This window comes from Anoplolepis gracilipes, chromosome 9 (assembly GCF_047496725.1).
Source record: "Anoplolepis gracilipes chromosome 9, ASM4749672v1, whole genome shotgun sequence".
In the NCBI taxonomy this organism is placed as follows: Eukaryota; Metazoa; Arthropoda; class Insecta; order Hymenoptera; family Formicidae; genus Anoplolepis; species Anoplolepis gracilipes.
In genome coordinates, this window is record NC_132978.1 from 2,152,444 (window position 1) to 2,171,386 (window position 18,943).

General features: G+C 37.9%; 1 protein-coding gene across 15 annotated transcripts in view; it reads right to left on the reverse strand.

The window, feature by feature from the left end:
• The window catches only part of LOC140669659 (nephrin), a 380,112-nt gene that overhangs the window by 26,997 nt on the left and 334,172 nt on the right, over positions 1-18,943 (reverse strand). For all 15 annotated transcript variants that reach the window (XM_072899677.1, XM_072899676.1, XM_072899679.1 and 12 more), the window contains 2 exons: positions 16,992-17,198; positions 944-1,098 (listed from right to left, as the gene is read on the reverse strand). In XM_072899677.1, the coding sequence (XP_072755778.1) occupies positions 944-1,098; positions 16,992-17,198 (362 nt within the window). The remainder of the gene's footprint in view (positions 1-943; positions 1,099-16,991; positions 17,199-18,943) is intronic.

The window sequence follows — 18,943 nt, forward strand, 5'->3', positions numbered from 1 at the left end:
AGATGCCGCATACATCGCATAGATCGCGCGGTTTTTTCGAGCCTCCTGTCGGACGCGTTAACTCTTTTCAACGAAATCCGTTTTTAATCCGTTTTTTTTTCTTTTTTTTTTTTTTATATCGTACCCCGCAGGAAACAACGAGAAACACGTGCGATGTGATGTATTTTTTTACGCCGACGTTGAATCATCTCGCGACGACAAGTTGGCGTGACTCGTCCCCAAGACAAGGTATTAGAGTTCCGCCGAATAAAAATTTCATAGACGTTCGAGATATGTCATATTACAAATAAAAGATCGGCGTGACACGAGAAGGAGAGATAATGGAGATCGATCGTTTCGGTATCGATAATAATATTAACGAGTTAGAGGTGGCGAAGGGGAAATATAAGCTACGATGAATCATTTTGTTTTTCACTCTACACTTTGGCACGAAAGCGCAGAATAGGAAATTATTTTACGGTTCGTGTCGTTTGTTTCCCTTTCTACTAGTATTTCGCCTATGACGGTTGTCACACATTAATTTTACTCGCGCGGAGCATTTTATCAATAGGAAAAACGAATATCGAATATCGTGTTTTTTGGCTCTCGAAACAGTTACAGTTGTGTGAAATCATACACGCAGAAACAAAGTAATCATCCTAGAAAAAAATACGAGTTGACAGTTTTATCAACCAAATCTTTTTAAGCGCTTGAAGAGAAATTATGACAATTATTTTCCCTTGAAAGAGTAAATTATGTTTGTAAAATACAAAGGATGTCGAAAGATACGTAACGGGTAAAAATATTTTTAACGTATTTCACGTTCATGTATCAAAATACCACGCAAGAGTTGCTTTTCATTGATATTTTGTCCCTTACACGAGACATGTTCTTCTCGCGCGATATCAAATCCTAATAAATTATTAGTAATAATGTATCGTGAGATCAGCCGTACAGGCCTTACCTTGTTCGTGTGATTATCGAGCCTCTTGCCGTCCATGTACCAGGACAGCTCTGCCGGCGGCCTTGAACCGACTGTCATGCAGTTGATGTCGTATTTCCGATTCGCGCTGAGGGGCGCGTCTTCGCTACTGAGTATCGTGACGCTCAGGGGTCTCACTGAAACACAAAGAGGAGGATCGAGGTCGATCACAAGAGTGGACCACGTAAATAGCGCGCGGACGTTGATGGACGCCCGATCAAAAAGCACGAACAAGAATTGCGGCAGCTGCGGAATTGCGGTGCTTAAAGCGGCTACGGACTTGCACCACCGTCCGCCCGCTCCCTAATGCGTTTTAAACGAGTGGTACCACGCTACAGTTACCACCCTGAACGTATTGCCGCAAAACCTACACCCTGATAGCCTCGGGGAGGGCAGTGACGCGCTAGCTCCGAACCGCGCCTCTCATAGATTAAGGACTGGTGGGCGTTTCACGTTGATTAATTGAGCCAAGTATTGAATAGTGCACAGACAAAATGGAGTTAAACATCAATCTTTAGCCTAATCTCGGGGTATTGTAAAATTAACTACCGGCGCGATAACAATGTGAAACGTCTTTCATCTTTCATTTCTGCAACCGTAAGTATTAGTATTTTATTCCTTTCAAAGAAATATTAGCAAATCTTTTCTTAAATCGTATAATTGTGAAAAATAATCGATTGTCAGATAGAAATATGAATAAAAAAAAATCTTTCAAGAGTAATATATAAATTATTGATAATAAAACTGAAAATATTAGCTCTCGATTATAGAAAGGTGTGTTTCAATAGAGAAATCCATCACCTTGAACAAAAGTTAGTTACTTAAAAGTCTCGTAAGCGGAGTGTACGCTCAATGTTTACGAGACATCAAATTGCCTCTCGTAAGAACGTCACGGTAAGTGACGGTATTGACATCTCGACGACGTGGATGAAAGTGCCGATATAGTCGCTCGATTCAACCACGAAATAAGTCTCGGTCGAATCACCCACACCCCGGCATCTTTCCATCGAATTTAATCGTCAACGGCTCGGCAAAGGAACGTCTTTCTTCGCTACGGCTGAGGAACGAAAAAAGTGCGAGTGCGACGACTAAGGGCCGGCTGTGAGAGAAAGAGAGAGAGAGAGAGAGAGAGATAGATAGATAGAGACGAACGTAGCTTGGCATAGGTAGTACAGAAGCAGAGGAGAGATTTTTCATTCAACTCGCACACCATCGCGCTCAGGGAGAGTCTGGAATTAAACTTTCAGTACGCCGAACTTTTGACTCCAATGAAAAATTTTCCTCTCTTCCTTCCTTTCGCCACGTCCACCATTACCTTCACCTTCGCTAACCTTAATCTACCAGCTACAATCTCGCCCGCCGCGTTCAATCGGCATATTGATGCTAAAAGCACGATTACCGACATAAGCCGCCGGTACTCGAGCGTCTATACAATCGTGTTGCATATTCGCATCACGCAATTCTGTGTTTATGCGGTAAATGCGGCTTTGTAATTCCGTCTTGAACGCGTTATTCAATTCTCTGATCTTCAACCCTGTGTGCTTGAAATGTAATTAGTTCATCTTCAATATCTTTTAAAAGTCACATTTTATTTCCGTGATTTCGTTTGTATTTAACAATGTTTTTTATAATGAAAAAAAAAAAATAAATAAATAAAATCTGCACACACACGCGTTCTCAGTTTTTGCAAATTAATGAAAAATTAATATTATCTTTCCCTTCTTTGACTCTATCTTTCATTATGGTACATTATGGCGTTTATCTCACAACCTTTTTATTTTGTCTCCTCTTTTTCTCATGTTTATTATTTCATTATTACGAATAAAGCAACGCATGCATATTTTTTTTTTTTTGCTTTCTCGTCATTACGTGAGTGGACTAGGCAAAAAGACGTGACTAGTAGCAACATTCTTCTCACGTTGTATAAACGTTCGTCAGCTTTTTCACGGGCTGTATTGTATGCGCTCGACGGATAGTCATGATGAACGAAGGGTTGCGCGAAAAAGTGCGTCAGTGTCCATTAAATGACCCACTGAGTGTCCAACGAGCATGTGAGCGCGTCACGATCACACGCCGATGGTCTAATGGGTGCCTGATGGATGATACGAACTAGCATTTACAAACAATGCTTCCATAGATTCGGCGAATGCTCTTTTATTGCAAGTTTTTTTAAATAAATAAATTTTGTCAATTGTATTGTTTCATATTTTGCGAGACGCATTACATATGTTAAAGAATAGTGAGAATAATTTATTAAATTGAATAATTTTATTTAATTCGAATAAATCCTCAGATATTTAACTGATAGTTGAATTAACATATAATTGCAAAATAGTTTATTTAGAAAATATAATATCATTCATAGCATATTATATTTATTCATTTATTATTAAATCTAGTTTGAAACGCAATAAGAGCATTTGAATTATTTTATTGCATATTGATTTATATTATACTTTTTTTCGGTCAGAGAATTCAGTACAATTTTTATAATGAATTCCTATCTCGAGCGAAATAGAAATAAGACTTCGTCTCATTTTATTTTGTAAAATAAAATTTTAATTGGAACTTGTTGAAGAAGAACATAGAATATTATAAGAAAACCGATAATACAATGGCAAATAATCTATCGATATGCAATTTATTCGATATCATAAAGAGAATACTAATAATTTCCGTTCTGATAATTACTCTATTTCTCTACGATAAAACTAAAACGTTTATAATATACTATTCGCATATATATTTATACGTAAAAAGCTTGAGTTGCTTAGACAGACAAACTGTAAATAATGCCAATAAAGAATGCCGATGGGCATCAAATACAATCATTCTTCGGGGGATTGTCGGCGATTGCGAAAGGATTCGATACAGTTCGGATAAGAGGCAGGGAATGACGGAATAAAAACGATACTAACGAGATCGGAGTACCTGCAAAAAAAAAAAAAAAAAAAAAGGTTAAAGAGAAAGGATGGAGAACAGAACGAAAGAGAGTTAGAGGAGAAGATAGAGCGGCTGAGTAACGAACGAGCGGACGAGGTTGAACTTATTGCTATCGCGAATTGAAAATACGTCCGTGCTTAATCCGACGGGGCTTACGGTCCCGCGTTTGCATATCCCGGCTGCCTACTTCTGCCCGGATATCCCGCAGCTACCGTCCGTCGTACCGGTAGTTTTTGGTGAGTCCACGCCGCGCCACATCCGCTCGTTACTCTCTATGTTTATTCGTATCTCGCTTTATTACGTTTCCGGATTAATGCAAAGTTGCAGACAAAAAGATTGTAGGTATTAAATGTATTGGTTGTATGCGCGACACGCACAGAATAAAAACAGAGTGTATCCGCCACGTATCCGGGCGAATAATGTTACATAAATGGACCCAAACAGAGCATACTCTGTCTCGCATCGGTTCACCCTTTTTTAACGCATCGCGAAAAATGCAAAACAATTTCCCTTCAACGTGAACAACATGTGTCATTCTAGACAGAAAGATGTCCTGCCATGATACGTGCATGAAAGATGCATATTAAATTCTCTATTCAAGGCACTTTTTAAGTTTTGTCTTGCGCAACAAGAAATATCAAAAGATACTTAAAAATTCAATACATATATCTTTTTATAAAATGTAGCGTCGCAAAAAATCCATTATTGTATCTTAAATTACGTAAAATAATAATGTAAAATTCATCCTTTTATTCAGATTGTGTAGACTAGTTTCGCGGAGATTTTCTAAGTCATTATTGATATATTTGATAAAATTTACGAATATAAATATCATAATTTATTAAATTTTGTTCGATTAAAAAAGGTGATACATTTAAAGGTTTTTAGATTTATAATCAATCGCAATAATAAAGAACCAATAAAAGTCTAAGATATATACAATATTATATGATATATATTCATATGTTTAAAAATTAATATAAAAATACTTTTATATTAAATACATTTTAGCTTAAATATATTTCGACTTTTATCTATGATAACAAACTTAGATTAATTTAATATAAATAAAAGACTGATTACTTTTGAATACCTAAATAAGTATTATATGTTCAAATCAGTGAAAGTTTTCAATAGTGGCTTAAAAATGAATGGTATATTATATCTTTACTGAGGGATTCGAGAACTTTATTCATGAATTATCATCATGTAAAATTGTTGACATGTACGTGCAAGAAAAGTGTCAAAATGCAAATCGTTGAATCAGGATTTGTCGTTTGCCAGATAAATGTTCTTCTGATTCAGTCATTCGTGCTTGTATTATTTTTTCGCTTATATAATTTTCCTATAATAAGTTGCTGATAATTTTAAAATATTTCACTCATCAAATGATAGAGATTCAAAATGAATCAAAACATCGCTAAAAGACAAACATATATGTATAATACAACATAAAGACACTTTTGATCATCGGGCAAATTATCGACATAATCTGAGTTTAAAACACAACACCGCTATATCAAAATATTGTATTCAGCAAAGCTACGAAAATAATTACTATTTTTTAAAAACTTAAAGAAAAAAATTTTGTTTATCGAGCTATATTTCACTACCGCTTTTTATCATGCGAAATGTGTATGTGAAGATGACTGCGTAGAGTGTAATTAGCATCGAAGTTTACGGAATCGCGATATTACATTGTGCGCATTGGCGCTCTAATGAGTAACTCCTGGCAATCCGCCGTGTAAATTTGTTGGTCGACTCCTGTACATTAGTAGTAACGGACGGAAGGACGCTAATGAGTAGGCGAGACCGCCTGACGCCGTGGATGTTGTTTGAATAGAGCGCAAGACAAAGTTAACTCGAACTGGTAGATGAAGAGTCTGGGAAATAGCGTCGGCGCGAGTACGACGGACAAAATTAACGGTGCGCCGGCGGTTTCTGGTTGCAAGGAATCGCGGCTATTGTGGACGCGAATCACACTGTAATTTCGATCGCCCAAAAGCGCGTCTGTCCAGTCTAAAATCCTCCCTCGCAGCAAATTCAAGCCGAGGACGAGATCAATGTGAATGCGTTTCGCTCGGAGTCGTCAACAAACGGCGTCATGGCCGCGCTTTTATTTGCGTTCATTAGCAATTGCATCGTGTTATGAAACTTTATATAACGGCGATCGAAAACAGCGGTGTTTCTAGAAACTTTGTTCAATGGTCGAGTTCGTAAATCAATTATCCGTTATTTCGTCCATGAAATGATTGCGGCCGCGCTTGTGTGAGTTTCCCGCGTATTGACGTGCGTTGCATGTGCGTAATTTATTTATCTCGTGAATTTTCAGGATATATATATATATATATATATATAATATTCATCCGCGTTCTATAAACCGACTAATCCGAGAAGTTGGTGAAAGCTTCCTTAAAATACATGGTGTGTTGTTGAAGGCTTGTAATCCATTCTCACCGGAAACCTTGACGTTATTCTTAATAATCGATTCGTACAATCTGACAAATTTTTATAATGCATACGCAGCATTTTCAACGAAATCAGAAACAATCGATGCGCTGATAATGACTTACGCATGGGAAAGCACGCTTATCATTTTCCTTAATTCCAGCTCTCTCTCTCTCTGAGTAACACACATCTATCCCGCTCAACAATGATCACCAATGATATTAATCAAGAACATTGCCGCCACGCCAGCATGTCGCTTGACAGCGGTCCGACTTTATTCGTGGTCTGTGCGTCTCTTGACAATTCTTGGAACATTTACGGCTCTCTCGTTACGTTGTCGGCGAGATCTCTCAGTGCGAGCGAGGAAAGAGGCGAGAGGGTCGCGCCGAGGGAACATTTGTAAATGTGGCTGCCGTATAACACGGGCGTTTCTACAGCTGCGGATATTGTTCACGAGTAACACAGCCTTGTCTCGAGGTCACACGAGACTCACTCGACTTCAACCGTAGTCTGAGAGGGCTCTCCTGTCTCCTTCAGAGTCTCCTGTCTCCGGTATACAATCAAGCCCCCGGCAGTTCGAGGACTTGTACCTCCTTCATTGCTTTCTCTCTTCCTCATATTCTCTTTTGTCCCTTTCTCTTTCTTTGGCTATTCCATCGGTGGCTTACCCCGTTGTCAGCATCCTTGTCGACGGCTGTATCGCGATGTCACCGGATACCACAGAGGGAAATGTTGAGGCCATCTCGTCTTGTCTTTAACTATCTCCAAGGATATGCATACAATTTGATATACATATCTGCTTTATTTCCTTCTCGCTGTACTTTCTACGCAACTTTTTTGCTGTTTATTCGATATCGTGTTTTCTTTTGTAAATTTCTTCGCGAATTTCGTAACATCGTTTATTAATGATGTCGTAAAATTTGTAAAACATTAAGCTTTGATGGCGCGGCGATCTGCTTTTGAAAGAATTATAATCTGTATTAAACGTTAGGCAAAAATATAATTGAGAACAAGTATCAAATCGATATATAAATATCTTTATAGAATTTCAGGTCATTTAATCATCTAGATCTAAATAAAACTCTTGTATAAATCTATAGTAAAAACCCAGTTATTCTTAAAATAATCGATTATTCTTAAAATAATAACTTATAAGATAATTTAAAGACTTCTCGAAATAGGAGAGATCTCGACTGCTTTCATTTAACAATATTGCGAAAGCTGAAATCTCATACTGGCAACTATTATAAGACTTTTTTTTATGATAATAAACGGACAAAATTAGATAATATTTTGAAAAATATCAAAGGTGAAGCTCTGTAAAACGAAAAGTGTGATGAAAAACGAAACAGATGCAGAAAGATTTTATATGTGAAATAGTATATATTATATTTATTATATAGTATTAGTTATTTAAATAACATATATTAATTTTATTTTTTTTAATTATATTTTTTGAAAACAATACGTTATTTTAATATAATTTTTTTCTCCTTATTAAGTGTTCACACTATTTTTATTTCAATAAGAAAAGAATTGTTTAATTTATAAACAACTATTTCTAATGTGTTTGTAATCTCTTCACTTTTTTTAATATATATAAATTAAATCTAAATAAGATAAAATAAAAATCTATTTTTATTTGTAAAACAATAATATATTAAATAATTAATTAAATCACTGTGTTAGGATAAGTCGCGAGATATTTTTAAATTATCTTGATATTAATAAGCCTCGTATAGCTCATCTAAAATATTAAATGCATTTAATTATACATTTGCGATTACCTTCTAGAAAATCGTTTCTTATATATACGTATAATATATTAATAAAATATAATCCATAAGATGGCTAAAAATTCAACTACATCTTGATTTCTACATCTTGAGATATTTGTAGATTTATCAAGTTTTATATATTTATATAGCAAATTAAATATTTAAATATTCTTAGATTAATAATATCGGTGAGTCTTTAAACGAGTATTCACTACTATTATTTCTGTGATCATTATTTCATTCTATCTGTGGTATGATTACCATATTTATAGAAAAACAATAAATGTTCCTTCTGAATGAAAAAGAAAAGTAAATGTCGGCGGAGCGGAAAAAGCAAGAGATTCGCATAAAGAAATCTCGCCTAATCTTGGGAAATGATATCGCGGATTCCCGCCGACGTAGTACGCCCGGGAGAGCCGCAAAAACGACTGAATAGTCGGTGATCGGACGGAGAGAGTAAAACGGGCTTTTCTCTTTCCTCTCCCTGGAGGGAGCCAGTTTTCCAGCCAACTCTTCCCCGAAGAGTTTCTCAATTTTCAATTCCATGAATAGTAGCGCGTGCGCCCGCGCGCACGCGTGCGCGTGTGATGTCTCTTTGCTTAAAATGGCCATCGTGGATCCCATCGATATGGATCTTTTTGTCTCACGCGACTTATCAGCCATGACGGCGAGGTAGGAGAGTCGCATTGAAAAATCACCGATTCCATTAAAAGTTGAGCGGATTTCCGGGGCTCAACTGATTCTCACTCGCCTCACGTCACAGTCCTAAAAAGATCAGCTCGGCGCGGCTTCTGAATGCTCGCTCCGTGTCGCAGAAAGCGACCTGATCACCAACAGCCAATCCGAAAGCTAAAACTCTCGTCGACATTACGAGTCTTTTTCCCGGGTTTCTTCATTTTTTTTTTTCTTCCGTTTCTCTGTCCCGTTCGCGGTCCGGGCTTACTTCTATTTCTCTCTCCATTCGCGTACCCATCATCCTTATTCTCCGCGGCCAATCTCCAAGACCGTCGCACTGTAAATCAGGCCCACCGTCACCCAATTTCGCTGGCTGACTCCATTACCAGCCAACTGCCCTCTAATTAGTCAGGCTCGATTAGGTTGGGGTGGATCAGGCTGGGCCGGGCACACGAGGTAGTGCTAGAGTTTGTTCTCTATTCCTCTCCCTCTCTCTCTCTCTCTCTCTCTCTCTCTCTCGAGAGAGAGAGAGAGAGAGAGAGAGAGAGAGAGAGAGAGAGAGAGCACCGATTCAATCCCAAGGTCGCTCTCTTTCTCGCTCTCTGCCTTCGGAACCTCCGTATTCTATTTCCATCCCCGCTATTCTGTGGCGTGTAATTCTATTTCTATCTTCCTCTTTCCCTCTCTCTCTCTCTCTCTCTCTCTCTCTCTTTCTCTCTCTCTCTCTTCTTTCCCCCTTTCTCCATCCTTGCTCCTTTTCACGTTTTAATGAAACGATAACGTACGTGATCTCATTTCGTCCGTTGTCCGGGTTTGTTCGCTTTTGACGATGTAATCCCTCATTTGCTTGCAAACTCAGAGCGCTCAGCTTTTTGGTGTAGAGTAGCTGCTTATAGTTCTGACTAATTAAATCCGAATGCAAGTCGGTGATCACACAAACGCTTAATATCCTTAGTTTACATATATATCACGCATTATTTTATAGCATGCAGTCAAAAAGTATTAATAATTAAACTTATTATGTGCGATTAACCGCGACATGATTTTGCGCGATTTGTATTAATGATTCGTATATATAATATTCGTCGGAAAAAAAATATCTGCTATTCTGTACCGAGTCGAGCAAGGACTGTGAGAAATGGAAAAAGGATCGACCCCTGTTAAGACTTACTAACAAGGGTATCAAATAAGCTCTATAAATCCGGAATATCACATTCGATACGGTACGATTCGATCAAAGGTTAGTCAGACTGATTCGTTACATTAATCTTTCCGAGGTTTTTTTTTCTCTTCCTCCCGGCGAAAGCTTGACCTTTCTCCCATTCGCAAGCAAGATTGAAACCTTTCGTCTCCGATTTCGTCGATTCGAATTATACTGCGATTACCAATTATATGACGCGGAAAATTGTTGAGAAAGAAAAAGATACAAGAAATTTAATTCCGTTATTAATATTATATATTGTATTTCACGAGAACGTATTCATCAGCATTAGATAGAAATATTCTTCTACGTTTACGCAGTAAATATACGCGGTGTAGTATAACTTTATCTACCATTCTAAAATATACGCGAGATGTATAAAAGTTTATTAAAAACATGCCCACGTAAATGTTTAACGTATATACTCGGTATCTTAATATAAGACGTCGTGCATTTATGTAACGCGACGAAAGCCTTTACAATATTCTAAAGGGCGTATAAAATCTATAAAGTTTGCTTGTTAAGCGACCAAAATAAACGAAAAGCATTACTTCTACAAGGAAAAGAGCCAAGTTTAAGGCACCATACTTTATATTGCCCAGTAGGAGAAAAGATACGGTTCAGCTGATTAGCTTCAAACTTCTCAACTATTCCGACGAATAATGAATACAATTTTATTCTTAAATCGCGAGGACGATAGTAAAGAAGTTTCCAACAAAATTATCGTTAGAAAAAGATTTCACTGAGCGACGTTCGCGCATTACTACTACCACAGATAAAATTACGAAAAGTATTCGCAATTATTTTAATTTTGCGCCGCGTGTCGTATCGGTTTTCCCTTTGCGTTTCGCGCGCGGTTTATTTCCATTTCTCATGGCTACCAGTGAACGAGCGAGCATCCCGATGAAAATAATTCGTGCGATAAACCTCTGCCGGGGAAAAATATGCCATTACCGGGCGCTCCATTTGTAAATGCGACGATTTTCGAGCGTACAAGCGTTAAATATTAATTTTCTCGGAATAATGGGATTTCAAAACCACGGTACACACAACTGAATGTGACACGCGATGTACCTCGACTGGCGGTACTTCGGAATTTGCGTAGAAAGACTCGATAAACCGTGAAATAATAATGATCCGCGATTAAACTGCGTTATATGTGCGGCCATCGTTCAGCGCGCCGTACGTTTTGATAATTTATTTCACAACGTTCGTGTATACCCCTCCTGTCACGGCTCATATTAACGACCGTGGTTTATTTATTATCAAACGTTTGCTAGCTGACCGAAGGACCAGGTCGATTTACTCTTCGATAGGGACATCAAAAATGCTTTTCCTCCATAAATCGCAGATCCGGTTCAAATGTGATTCCGTTGATTATTCTCGTATGTGATATCAAAAATCACTATATTGACATTACATTATGTATGAATATTATATACACAGAAACAATAATTATATAATTTGCTATAATTGTGTGTAAAACTTAAAAAAAATGAAAATGTAATTAATATTTTTTTCTATAAAAGAAAGAGAAAGAGAAAAAAAAAAAAGATATTTATCTTGCATAATACATTGCAGTACATTTTCAGTTATTAGAAAAGATAAAAAATGTTACTTTCATCTTTATATTGATATAAAATTAATTTTATTATAGAATATAGAATATTCTAAATTAATTTAAAGAAACGTAGAATTTTATGGTGCAGCATCCTCTATGTGTAATTTGGGTCAAAAATATTTTCCGCTTTTTATATACATTTAATCTTCTCCAAAATATCGTCCAATATCAATTAAAGAAAATCTAATCAATCATCTCATCAATTTAATGCGTTTGACTCGATTTCGTCACAGAATGTCCGTAGACCTCTTTGTCAGTGCAACAATATGAGATTTATATAAGTTTTCGCAGGCAGGAAATTGCATTTTCCCCATCCACGTCGCGAAAGTCAACCTTTCGCGACGTTAGGCGAATACTTTTCCGTCCATTCGCGATTTGCATCCATCCGACGAGCAGTCATGCAAATGCTCGAACGTATGTCCGTTGGAATCGCACAACTAGTCGGCGGGGATAAGAGGAAGGTGAGCAGGAAAGAGGCAAGAGTAACCGGGGGAGGAGGGGGTAAAGAGGTTAGAAAGCATAAAGTCGCGTGGAAATCGCTCTCGTTTGTCCATAAAAGGCGGCAGAGAGGCGGACGTAAGGACGCATACCGATAATTCCACGGAGTGCTCCATGGAATTTATGAGGTTTAATCCTTTGCGGAATCCAAGAGAGGCGGCCCTCTTTTCCTTCCTCCCCTCCCCACCTACCCCAATGCCACCGTGTACGGCGGTTTAAGAGGGTTGAGGATGATCTCGGCCTGACGGTGCGGGGAAGGGGAAGGGGAAAGGCTGCACGTCGGAGACGGCGGGTTCAAAGGTGCAAGAGGAAGAAAGCTCACCGCTCGCTTCCTGCCTTGGCGAAAGAGCGAGCTTTAACGCCGGGCAATAAAACCCGTGGAGTGGCGTAATGCCTATATACGAGTGATGCCTGCGAATATAATACCTTGAAAGATATGTAGATATACCGTACACCGTACACACAGCTTGGAGATGCATTCCAGAAGAAAGGAGAGAGCGGGGTACGGAGGGGAGGAAAGAGAGGAGCGGTGCGCTTATTTCCTGCGTTATTCGGCGAAACGTAAAGCGGAAATTAAAGCCGATAGACCGAGTAATGGCACGTGGCCCAGATAATTATGTAGTTCGTTTCACGTCTCTACCCCTTTTGCAGAATCGGTCCGAAGACTTATTTACATAACGGTTATATTGAATTGTTGCAGCGCGAGTTATATTATCTGGCGTGTATTTCTGGTCGTCGGTGCGGTGACGAGAGAGACGAGCGGTGGGATTGCATCAAATATGCGATGCGACTCATTTCGAGAATACGTGATAATTTGAGCGGAAAATTATTCGCGAGAACAAAACTGTTGCCGTTAGTTAGATAATCGTATTTAGTGTGTAAATATTTAAGTTACGACATCGGTGCGTTATATATATATATATATGTTGTTGATGTTAATCAGTCTTTGACAAAACGCGAATTTAATACGCGGGGTGTCATCTGTTCTGCTCTTGTCTATTCGCCGGATAAGATCATCGATAAACCACGTCTAAGATTCTTCTTCCTTCGTACAATATATATTCGAGATCGATGGAAGCGCGAAAGTGTTCCGCTTAATGGCTGCGGGATATAACTTTCTCGTATGTATCGCACTTTTTCAGCACCGTGCAAGCGCAGAGTCCGCAACTTTCTCATCTAATTAAAAATAATTGAATGCAAAATCCGCTTTAATTCGCCAACTTTTAGACGGCTTGTGATAGCAGCTTGTAATTATGCGCGCGAGCTATATAAGACTCTTCGCTAAAAACGCTTGCGCGCTCTCGCGTTTTTATCACCATATACCTTTATATTTTTATGACGAGTATGCATCGCTCAGTCATGACGGATATACGGCAAAAGATATGGGTGGTATGTGCCGAGTTTTTATGCCGAAAAGAGAGAGGCAACGAAGAGAGAGAGAGAGAGAGAGAGAGAGAGAGAGAGAGAGAGAAGGTAAAAGGATGACAGAACAACGATAAAAGCGGAAAAGAGAAAAAGAGCAAAGGGTTCTTTACGCGATTTATTATAATTATCACTAAAACACGGTATGCAACAATGTGCAATGACATTTAGCAATGTGGATTCGGCAGTTGTCGATGGGTGGTTCGCGATACGCGGACGTATTCAATTGATTCGCGCTGCGAATGCGTGTCATCAACGTTATAGCTCGCGAGTTCGTCGAGTTAATGCCTTTACTCGTCTTTCACGACGAGCCGGAGAAGAGAAAATGCCCGCCTTATCGATCACATTGGATTCTTCATTTACTCGATGAGAGTACGTATTACTCGGCACATTGTGCGAACGATAAAAATTCACGCCGCTAATATGCCGGAAGACGCACGTCGTATTGGCACGTCACTAATGCACCATTACTCGAATATTTCGAACGTGAAAATTGTAACGCGCACACGCATGTACATACGTGAACTATAAAAATTGAGTCCCCGCGACTTTAAGGAGGAATTAAATGGATCAAATGTTAATAAATCTAATATAATCGAATATACTAACTTTTTTATAGAAAGACTGTACCATGATTTTAATTATACGATTAACAAAAATTTATGAAAATAAAAATTTTAATTATACCGAGCATAAATATTTACTTGAACTCACAAATTAATTATTAATTATTATTTTTAGATTTAATTAATATATAATGTATCGTTAATTATTATTTTATATTTTAACAAGCTGAAAGTGCTTTGCGCAAATTCATGAATCTCGAAATCTATTAAATTTATTAACTTTTGATATAGCCGATTCGTCCAGTTCCTCCATAATTGAACGACTATTGACGCGCGTTATTCTCGAATGTTTGTCCGTAGATGCACGAGAAGTAGATATATGATGAGATAATAATTGGACGCGGGCTTACGGGACATTTGCTCTTCTTCATCGTTCGTCGCAGTTGTCGCCGTTAAATGCACGCGTTCAATAAAAAAGATCCGGATACGAGCAAAAAGAAAGATGGATTTTCGATAATTTCCCGAATGAAATCGATGTCCGTCGACATATTCGACTTGGTCTGGTCTCGTAAATTCCATTCCTCCAATGAAAATCCATGTTTTTTTTTGCGCTAGAGAGCATGCATTATCACTTTGCCAAAAAAAGTGTCTATCGAAGTTTTTTATTACCATCATCCCATCGTGAACGCTTGTTGTCGCTAATATTCCGCTAATATCCTCTTTTGTGCTCTCGTCTTTGATATTATTTACGTCTTTAGACTGACGGTAATCTGGTCATTCTTCATTTTGATGGAAAAACCAAAAGTTGGTTTTTTTAAATGGCTGTTGGCTTCTTACGACAGAGAGAGTTTCCTCGCGAATTACATCATAAAAGATCTGTATGATTATGTTGTCTTTTCTCTAAAGACTTGTAGACATTTCTCTAAAGACTTACATTCGCACATCTTCCGACGAAAAGCTTTCTCTGCTAAAACTATTAATTTTCTTTGTGAGCGCTTTGCGACCGCGTTAGTAGTTTTCCGCGGAGCTTGAGGCATCTCGCGCGAAGCGAGATAAATATTCGATTCTGAGAAGATAATAATAAGGCTGCGACATTGTCGATGAACATCGGCAAAATTGGATGAGCCAATTTCAAATGCACTCTGCGAGAGCGTGATAAAGTCGGGGAAACCGCGATGACTTTTTGCGCGACCTCGGCTGACCTCCGAGAAGAATCCCTTCTCTCTCTCTCTCTCTCTCTCTCTCTCTTGGAATTTAATAAAAATCCGAAAGCTTCCGAAATCGAGCTTGCAGTTCGCCGTCGCTGAAGAACATTATGCGGTTCTTCTCTTTCCTCGGTAATGTATTACTCTCTTCGATTCTATTTCGCTTTACTTTCCCTATCTCGCGGCCTCCAATCTCGTCTCTTTTTCTTTATTTTTGCGTTTCTCCCTTGTCCTCTCCTCCCTTCATTCCATCCTCCTCATATTTCATCGAGAGACGCATTCCCGAATAACTTTTTAGACAAATTGCGTCGCCGAACGATGCTTGGATACACCATTTCGCGGGAATTGAGATATTTGTTATAAATATTGGTAATACAACGCACGGTTTGTTATTCTGTCGACAGATCAATTGCATGTCGTCTCCCGGAGATTGCGGGACTGGATCTCAATTTAGATTAGTCTCATGCAAGAATATTATTACATGTGTGTATTATATTGTACACAAATTACATGGTATTCATATTGATGTTAAATTATACAGAGTATTTGTATAATAATTTAATATCGTATGTCAGGCAATTTTTTCTACTATATATTCTTTGACAAATAGATCGAATTTTTCTTAATGGGAATTTAAAGATAATTTTTTCGCTCTTTTTCAATTTTCAACGTTAAATATTTTCATAACTGAGCTCCAAATTAATTTTCAGTAAAATACATTTCACGTGGAAGATTGGTTAAAAATTGAATAAGTGTTGAATGACGCATATATACTTTTATGTAAAATCATCAGAGAACAGAATTTTATCTGCATCGTGGTAGAATGGCTACATAGTGAAATCTTTTGATATTTTTCACTTACAATTAGCATAAAACATTTTTTATACATAAAAGAAATAAAAAAAAAACTCTCATCCTGAATAATGAGCATCGCGAGAATTTTCAAAAGTGTGAAATAATTTCCAGTATACCGATACGCAATAAAATATTACTGTTTATTAAAGACACAATTGCAAAGATTCGCATAATCGAGATGTGAAACTCACGATCGTGTAAAAATCCCTGTGTAATTATCTCTGTCATCGGTCAAGTTTAACATTGTCTCGTAATTCTTTTTCGCGACTCGAAATTGGGAGAATGGAAATGGTGAAATACCGTGGGAGAAAGAAGAAATCGAGAGCACGTGGGCTGCGGGATAAACGGGATTGCGCGGATCCGAAGCCGTGGCCGAACCGAGAGGCTGGGTTAAATACTTTCCCGCTTCGGTATTCAGCTTCGTTTACTCGACAACGCAGATTTTCCCTTTGGTACGATTCGCAAATGCATTCCTTTTGCGCCGATTCACTGAGGGAGAGAGAAGCGAGCATGGATCGATTGTACCCTTTGGATTTATTCTCTTGAGAGACCGCGGGCGGTGTTACACTTTGTAACTACGGCGCAACAACGGAACTACGAAGCTTCATGAGTTTCAGCTATCTGTGCCTCAAGCTTTGCTCTACAAAAGTATTCTTAATATTTTATAATTTAATAACATGAAATACACTTTATACTTTTTCTTTGTACGCATTATGATATTATTATTTATACAGTTTTATTCGGGAAACATTGCGTTGGTTTCCAATTTATGAAGAAAGAAATACATTTGTTGAAAAAAAAACATAGGTAATACTTACGATGCATTTCAATCGCTACCGACATTGACGCGGGTTGACTGATATTGTTGTTGGATGCTTGACATTCAAACACCGCGTGAAGATCCGCTCTTGACAATTCGTGGATGATTAGTGTGTTCCTACGAACATCGTGGGAATCACCTGGCTCATCCTTAGAGTCTAAAAGTATCTCTCCGCGCCACCATCTCACTTTAGGTTCGGGGCGACCTAGAAACAAATGTCGTATTTATTTATAAGTTTCGAAAAAATATAAAAGACAGAGAATTTAATATTAAAAAAAAAAAAAAAATGTTTTACGTATCCTAAATGCTTTAATATTATTATTAAAATATTTAATATTTTAATTTTATTTTCTATTTTTATCCATTGCACATTCTCCATAACGACGATGATATACATATAATAGATTAGTAATAATGCGTTAATTAAAAAAAGTGCGTGTTTAAAATAGAGCACTATCTTTTATTTTTTAAAGTTTTATATTACAATTAGACATAAAAATAATTAATTGTATATCTTTAGGAACTATCCTGTTTTAAATATAACTTAATTACTTATTATGTCGAACATTACGAGTTGCGGAAAAACATATCGTTAATTAAAAAGTTAATTAAGCAAACATAATTTAGCTAAAAGCATAAAATACAATCTTTTATAATATTTTCCATAAATTGGGGATGCAAGAATAAGTTGAGTGGGTGATGTATTTGCCATTTATATATTTAGCCTTCAGCTTCAATATATTTAGCTCTCTTGAGAATACTTATGAAAGCTTAGAGGCTTGATATTTTCGATGCAAAAACTAGCTACAATATTCCGACATCGGCATATCTGCGATACATTGCACGGATAGTGCAATGTATCGCTCACTCCTTTCCCCCCTGTCTTCCCCGTGTGTTCCTGCTATCTTATACTATTTCTCCGTGAACGATCGCCGTGGGTTTCTTGCGTATAGATAGGTACGTACGTACACACTCGCCCACTCTTCGCCTGCTCTACATCAGGTACAGGCTTCGCGGTACGCGTTAATTCATAATTCATAATGGTCGTTGCGTGCGGATAATCCCTCGAGGGTGAATATCCCGTTAAAGAGAGGCGGTGAGTCGACGAGACCGTCTAGCTTATGTGCTGGGGCAACCTCATTATTTTTTACTGGACCTATTTTCGTTCAGAAGGGACAAGCAGAAAAACACGCGGCGACGAGCGGTAAGAGGGGCAATTGTAGGAGAAGAATGGAATTGTAGGCAGCGGTAAAGAGTGTATAAGAGTTGTATAGCTCTGTCGTCTCCCTCGGGTGGTGACATGCGAGGTAATAAAAATAAATTTATTATCGTTATTGTCCCTCGTCTTGCTGACACATTGGCGCGCGCCCGGATATTAAAATGTAATAGAATAAAGTGGAGTGTTGTTGTGAATGCAAATGCGTGCATCACGACTGTCACTAAAACACTCGACGCTTTGTCGAACCGTTTAACAATCTGGGCAACGGTACTCCTTCTATTTAATTCCGCGTATTTACTGTGGAAGATGAAGGATAAAGAAAAATGGCGATAAGGAAATAAGCGTTAATAAAGCGACATTCGGATTATCAAGGATTTAGAATTTCATAACGCAATAGTAAACGAGTTATTGTGAGATAATCATGTAAATGAAAGAAAGAGAGAAAATTATCCGATATAGTAAAGATTAAATATAACATACAAGTAACAGAAAGAAAATGAATCTGGAATTCAAAGAATTTGATGACGTCAAAGACTTACAGAATAATGTCGTTTATCCGTACCATCAAACTATGGTCATGTGAAGTTTTAATTAGGCGCTATAGCTAAGAATAACACGGCTCCGTTCTGCAGGGTAAATTGGATCGTGGTTGTTTTACATGCGAGAGCGAGAGAATGTTGTTGAACCAAGAGAACGTATATTCCCATTGGTCGTACCAATTATTCTGCCAA